The sequence below is a fragment of the Halyomorpha halys genome, unplaced genomic scaffold (assembly GCF_000696795.3).
Source record: "Halyomorpha halys isolate HHAL.00 unplaced genomic scaffold, Hhal_1.1 Scaffold2412.1, whole genome shotgun sequence".
In the NCBI taxonomy this organism is placed as follows: Eukaryota; Metazoa; Arthropoda; class Insecta; order Hemiptera; family Pentatomidae; genus Halyomorpha; species Halyomorpha halys.
Genome location: NW_027111574.1, coordinates 60,199 through 68,043, shown reverse-complemented (window position 1 = coordinate 68,043; position 7,845 = coordinate 60,199). Strand labels below are relative to the sequence as shown.

The 7,845-nt window shown below is 27.0% G+C and overlaps 1 protein-coding gene across 1 annotated transcript in view; it reads left to right on the top strand.

Moving 5' to 3' along the window:
- LOC106691496 (PR domain zinc finger protein 4) overlaps positions 1 to 4,548 on the top strand; it is a 13,201-nt gene extending 8,653 nt beyond the window's left edge. Inside the window, exons 10-13 of the mRNA XM_014437291.3 lie at positions 442 to 557; positions 651 to 691; positions 803 to 901; positions 2,494 to 4,548. Coding sequence (XP_014292777.1) covers positions 442 to 557; positions 651 to 691; positions 803 to 901; positions 2,494 to 2,638 — 401 coding nt within the window. The 3' untranslated portion in view covers positions 2,639 to 4,548. The remainder of the gene's footprint in view (positions 1 to 441; positions 558 to 650; positions 692 to 802; positions 902 to 2,493) is intronic.
- Positions 4,549 to 7,845: the final 3,297 nt, after the last annotated feature.

Below are 7,845 nucleotides of genomic sequence, written 5' to 3'. Positions count from 1 at the left end.
TATTTAATGAGTTGTAGTGAATAACTTTGAATTTCTCTGAAATAACTCTTTCTTATAAAACTTCTTTATTTTAGTATACCAGTTACTATGTTTTATGTTTATGGCATTTGAATGCCTGGTTTATTACAGCAACATTAGAATCTACTAATGAGCAATGCCAATTTATTGAATTGACTTTACATACTTTTTTTCTCAAAAACAGCTCTGACAATGTTGATTAAACTTGGTGAACTAATGAACAATTAATTAAAGTGTTCAGGTGTTATTCTCATTAAAATAGTATGACAAGGCCTAAATGGCGAATATTAAAAGAATTTTCTTTTAAGGTACCTTTAGTTTCAGTTATTTGAAATAATTTTTTTTTATAAATTGAATATGGAATGATTTTTTTCCCTGTTATTAATGTGTGAAAAAAAAAAAAATACTACTGTATTTTATTAGATTCTGTTAAGCCAAAGGTGGTTGAAGATATGGTTCCAGTAGTACATGTTCATGTTCCTCAAACATCGATTGTGAGCAAGGGAAGTAGAAAATGGATGGGTGATTTACCCACAGAGGTAAAAAGAAATTTTATATACAACAATATTACTTATATACTTTTTTTAAGAAATCAAATATTTTTCTATTAATACATTTACAATCAATTTCAGGATTCAAAGAAAAGAATAGAAGAGCCAAAGCTGTTTCCTAGGTATAAAATATTACCATTTTGATAGCATTAATTTAAATTCAAGTTGACCCAATAACTATATTGATGTATATGTAATGTAAAAATATATATTCAAAATATCCATTTTTTCAGAAATGGCAGTGCAAGTGCAAGTCTCCTTGTGGAAGCAGCTATTGAGTCAGCAGAGAAAGACATTGGCTCAACATATTTTCCATATTTCTCTCCTTCAAGGTAAGCTGTACCATTTTTAATTATTATTATCTTATTTTGCTTCTTCACTGCCGAAGGCAAAAGAAAGTGGAAAACAATTTTTCTCTCATAGTAAAAAATTTCAGACATTAAGGAACAAAGTTGGTTCTGTAACACCCCAAAGCGCTATGAGCCTTCAAGTATGATAAAAAATCAAGGCACAATAGATATCTTATGAGTAAAATTTGTTAAAGACAAAAGCAGCAGAGTTTTTATATTTAAAACGTAGCATATATCCAATGTTCAGTTTTACAAAAGTGGATAGAATTTTGAGGCAACCTACCCAAATACTTCAACAATACTTCTAAAAATGGATACAAATTTCAATAAGCCATTACCTTTGCTAATAATAGTCCGATTTCAATGATTTTTGTTTTTAGGAAATTTAAAATCCAATTAGATCTTAAGTTATCTAATCATCTATAAACTCATGAAAAATGAGTTAAAGCGCAAATCATTTTTGATTTTCATCATAACTTTCTTTTTATTGGATCAATCGTGTATTTCAATAGCTTTAAACAATAACGGGTTATTTACAAAATACACATGGATACGAAGTACAGATCTTTGCTAATACTGGTCTAATTAAAACGATTTAAATTGTTTGTATAATAGAGAATTTCATTGTTTTTAAAATGAATGGATATAATCTATAGCATAAGGGCAACCCACATTAATAATTTCAACTTTACAGGCATCATTGCTTTTGAGATACACTGGTAATATCTGAGGAGATGGTCAGGGCTGAGGTCAGTAATGGTATACAAATAAAGCAAAACTTATCTAATTTGTGCCGACATCTTGGCTTGTATTTCAGGCCTCCATCAGGGCTGAAAAAAAAAAGCGAGATAACAACCATAATTTACAGGAAAATTTTTTTGTATATAATTTTTTCTTTTTAAACTTTGGTTGCTGTATTTGTGGATCACTACTGTCGTCCACACCACTGACCATCTTCTTATATTTAATCTCCAGTCAATCAAGAAAATCAGTGAGTGAGTTGTAGAGACATATACGACTTTTATTATAGAGATTATAATTATCTCTCCTGACTGACCAGCAATTTGTCTTTTAATCCCCAAAAATATTCTTCATTAAAATTTAGATATTTCTTATTTAACATGTCATTTACTTATAGGGCAAGGTGTTTTTTTTTTACCAATTTTCACTCAATTAATTTTCCAATTTTTCAGATTTGAGTAAAGCTTTTTCTGAATGAATATATGCCATCTTCGCTGTTAATTGTTCCAATTATATATATTTTAAATATTATATTTTGAATAAGAATTTTTATATTAATTTGTATAAAAAATTTATCATTTGGTCAAATTATTTTACCCTTCAACGAAATTTGTTGAATTATTTGCTCTGCTTCCTAAAAATATTTCTTACTCATGTTGCTGTTATTGATTAAGTTTCTCTTCACTGAGTTGTCTTATAGATAATAATATAATATAAGATAATCATAGATAATGGCTCTTGAGGTGGAAACATACCTTGAAACTAACCCCTTAAAATTAAAAGGATTATATATTTTCATACACATATATATTAATATGCATATATGTTTTCAGATACATGGGTGTAGACTGCAGTTCTAGTTTGGAGGGGGTTGGAAATTTAAGTAAGAAGAATGAAAATTGTGATAGCTATGTTGGGAATTGTATCTATCAAGATCATAATGCACACTTGTTGACTAATTACTCATCTTTCTTGTAAATGCAAGAAATACATGTGGTTTTACTGAGAATCTTGAGGTTCAGTAAATGATAAACTATATTTTGACAATGTTTCAAGATTTTATTGAAATGTTCTACAGTGAAAAAAAAAAAACTTTTTTTAAAAATTATTATTAAACACTAAAATTATAAAAAAATGGTGGATTGTAACTCACTGCAACAAGTTTTGTCTCAAATGAACAAATATTTAATGACTGATAATATGTTTTTAAGACGTTCATAATTTTTGCGATCTTTTTCTGACTGTTATTAAGTGCAAAAGACTAGAGAATTTGGAACTTGGCCATTTCCTTTGTGTACTTGGAACACAAAACACACACTCGATGATACATTTTACTGAATTTATATCCTTTATGTTTTATTTTTGGCTTGTAGCTGTGACTTGAAGGGTTGATAATTTTCCACTGTTTTGGGTCTGTACCGAACAGTGCTATCCTCAAGTTTGTACATCAGTCATACTAACAAATAATGTGGTATGCCATTTCATCCTCAGCATTATAGAATCTACACAGAGGATAGCCTGTGAGCTCATTCTGTAAGTTAATAATTTTAATAATTATTTAAGATTTTTATTTTTTAAATCTGTTTTTTTACTGTCAGGTATGAAAATTAAAACAATAAAATCTCGAAATGTCTCCAAAATATTGTTGTACGCCCATTGACTGTACCTCAAGATTCCGAATACATTAAAACATATTTGATTATGGTACAACTTGTAAATAATTTTTGCATTTGATGAATAAAATAGAAATTGGAATTTTTTTCATTACAAAAATCTTTTAAGTTACATTGAATATTGCTTTAAAAGATTATTTTATATTTAAAATTTTTGTGAAAACAAGTTAAAACAACCTAGACATGTGTATAAATTAAATTGATGTTTTGAAACAAAGAATTAAAGCGAATAGTTCTGGAAATTATTCAATTAATGGGTACTTTCCCCCAATGTCATGTTCAGTTTTCAAAAATATATATGTTTTTAATTAGTGAAAGGTTTAGAATTTTGTTTTTAAATTAATTGAAATTAAGTCTGGGATCTACACATAATCAACATACTAAAATTAATTTACATCATTAATTGACTCAATGCCCTTTATTAAGTCATTATGTAGGAGATTTACTGTGAACAGAGGCTAACAGTATTACAGTTAAAAGAAAGTTCCATTGAGGAATGAAACAAAATAGTCACTTGCTCATAAAAAAATTCCTTATTTTCTTGATATGACCCTCATACATCAACTTTAATTTTCAGATGTTGATAATTTAATAGCACCAAATTTGGGTAATGATGCATAATTGGGTTTATCCTGTATAAATAAATAAAGAACTTTTGATACCTAACTAAATTTTCTTTCTCGATCAGAACCATAAAGAGGTAACATAATTTTTCACTGACCAACTTTCTTAAAAATTAACAGCAGTCCAATATTTTAAGATTCAGATTCACATAAAAGAGTTTCTCAAAATCCGGGGGACACTCAAGAGAATCCCACCTCTTCTTTAAGAGGGAGGAATTTTATTCACAATCCAAGGAATTGAATATTACTTCTGTAATATTATGTATATAATAGTGATTTTAAAAAACATAACAAGAGTTTTGAGAGAATATTTCGTGAAATGTAAATGTTAGAGATGAGATGTTGAGAATCAGTATTTGGAACAATACTATATACATGGAATTTTTTTTGTAATAATTTTATTTTAATAAGAACATTCATACTATTAAAAGTTTTAAATGTATACATATTTACTCAATTATTAACTGTATGTTTTCAACTTCGGCTTTAAGCATTCACCACTTTCCTATTTCTCTTATGTATGATTTTTATTTTAAAAATATTTCAACAAAAAATACTTATATCTTAAGTAATAGTAGTCCATTTTGTGTATTTAAAATACAAAATAAAATAATTTTTAAATGAACACATTCTTGTATTTTCAAAAGAAATGTTGTAGTTAAATATTTATTGCAGATTGAAAACACTTTTCCAGAAATAATGGTAGTAATATAAACTACCGTAGGAAATTCGAAAATTTCAGAAAAAAATATGTAACAAATGAAAATAATGAAGAATAACGAAAAACATACAAATAAAACATGAGTTTGATGTTAAACTGGCGGATGCATGCACAGCTAGTTTTTCCTTTTTGTCAGTCTGATAAATGTTGATATAATTACTCTAAACAATTAAAATATAATTTTTGTATTTTAATATATTTTTCTATGAAATAAAACAGCAAAGAAGCCCAACTCTTTTTGGATTTATGCGGTTTCACACGTTTTCTGATATTTCATGTATTCTGAGATCAAGCATTTTAAGAGAACACCTAATCTAAGAGTACATTATATAATTCGAAATTTAGGAAAAAATTATGTATTTTCATTATTAATATATTAAAGAGGTATATAAGCCATATTAACTGATAAGAAAAACCCCTTCCCCTAAAAAGCATGATTATATTTTTCAATTTTCTATTAATTTCATGATTTTCAGAAGTCTTTAGTGCCTTTAAAGTGAAATAGCATGCAATTATAAAAAATATATAAGCTATTCAACTGACAGGAAGATCTACCAATTTAACAATAAACTAGATGTTTTGTTGTTCCACTAAAGTGAAAAAAAATACACTTGTATTTTGAAACAGGGAAAAAAAAATCTTGTTAAATGGAATACTGATTAAGTGGAGTTGACAGTATATAGTCACAGAAACCTAATAGTACAAGAGCCCAAGAGGAGAAAAAAGGCAGTTATCTCACCCTAATTTCTGATTACTTTAATGAAAACTATGTATAATTAATAGTCAAAATTGGTGAGTCTGCCAAGTATAGGTAGGAGGAATAAAAGATGGCGGCTGTTTCAAAGTGATTAAAAAAAACTAATTTTTCATTTGGAGCTCTGTATCTTAAAAAAACACAAGAAAACCTAAGAGAACATTATTTAAAGAAGAGTAAATTTGCTAAAATATGAGCCCTAATAGAGTTATTTACGTTAAATAGTTTTCGAGATATAAAAATGTTGTATGGGACGTACTAAAAGATCAGTAGTTAGTGAATTTATTTTGAAAACTTTATATCTCAAAAACCATTTGACGTACAGATGTTTATTAGCACTCAAATTAAAGCTAGTTTAATGAGCTATAAAGTAGTTTATGATGTTTATCTTCATAGGAGTAATAGTTTACATGAAATTCGCTAAAATAAATTGATTTATAGTTGTTCGGACAAATTTTCATTTACCAAATTTATATTCATATGTGAACATCATAAAAACTACTACCACTACAAAGATATGTGTCATGAACTACTTTATAGTAAGTTAAATTTTCTTTATTTTGGGTGTTGGCAGACATATGTGTCTTATGGCTCTAGAGATATATTTTTTCAAATATCCAATATTTTATACGAACAACTATAAATTAACATTTTGTGAGTTTATTTTGTCAAATATCAAAAAAACTACTACTCCTACAAAGATAAACATATTAACTATTTTGTAATAAATTTAACTAGCTTTAATTTGAGCGCTGGCAGACATCAGTACGTCCAATGGTTTGAAATAAAGTTTTTCATAAATCAAATTTATTGTCCGAACAACTATAAATCAATTTATTTTAGCAAATATCATGAAAACTACTATTTTTACAAAGTAAAGGTCATCAACTTCTTTATAGTCCATTAAACTAGCTTTAATTTGAGTGCTTATAGACATCTGTACGTTACATAGTTCCTGAGATATAGATTTCTCAAAATAAATTAACTAACTACTAATCTTTCAGTAGATTTTAAAGAAATTTTGCTTTTTAAAAAGCTACATCTCGAGAACTCTAGGACATAAATAGCTCTTTTAAGGCTAATATTTCAGCAAATTTACTCTTCTTTAAATAGTGTTCTCTTAGATTTTATAGTGTTGGTAGTTTTTAAGATATAAGAGTTCCGAATGAAAAAACAATGTTTTTAAAAGGTTTTGAAACAGCCGCCATTTTTTAATCCCCCTACCTACACTTGGCAGACTCATCAATTTTCACTAGTAATTGTACATAGTTTTTATTGAAGTAATCAAAAATTGGGGTGAGATAACTGCCTTATTTTCTTCCCGGCTCTTGTACTATAATTAAATGGAACAAATGTTAACCTCTCTAAAGGCATTTATCAAATATTGATAAATAATAGATAATCTTATCTGAATATACATTAAAGAGTCATAACAAATAAATGCCTTAAGAATATAAACCTTTTTCAATAAAATAAAAAATAATAGCAATAAAACAAACAGTAATAGGTACACGAATAAAAACCCAGTCATTTATTAATATTTTTTAATAATAATAATAATAATCTGTTCCCAGACAACTTTCGAATGGTAACAGAAGTTTTTGTACACTTGTTAGGTTTTCAATCAAGTTGTCTTAAATGATAAAAAATAAAATAAAATAAAACGAACAAAAAATAGATATATATATAAAAGAACAACCTTGAGAACACCAACATTGTTCGAAAAAAGTCTTCAACCAAGGTGGCCACAAACAAACATTGGTATAAGACTTTTTTTTGTATTGGAACTATTAGATTTATTTTCCAGTTATTGATTTCTTTCCTTATCTTTTTAATTATATATCAGTTATGATAAATATACAAATATATCAGAATCAATTTATAAGAAGATTTATATAAAAAACTAACTTACTCAATTACAATATTCTAACAGGATTAAAATTTAACCAGAACATATAATATACGAAATATCTTACTTTTACACAATATCTTTCTAACTATCAAGTAAGAACCAATAATAATTAAAAAAAGAAACATGTACAATAATAGAGGCGAATAGAGAATTACTCTATTTTCATTTGCCCATTAAAATGTAATAAAATGGCAGAAAAATAAACAGGAAAATATATGTTGCATAATAAATAAATTAACTAAACGTAAAAATAATTGAGCTCTTCCCTAACTTAAAACAACTACATTTCATTGTACAGAGGTGTATTAAATGAAAGGAATGATTTGAGCTTTTCTTTATCAATTTTGGTCACACTCGGTGTGAGAAAGATAATAAAATTTAATGTCAACTGAATAAAAATGGAGACAAATAACCATTATATATTCCGACTAAATACATTAACATCAATTAAGTCAAAAATACATGTTGCTATTTTTTGCTTCATAATATATATATGTATACA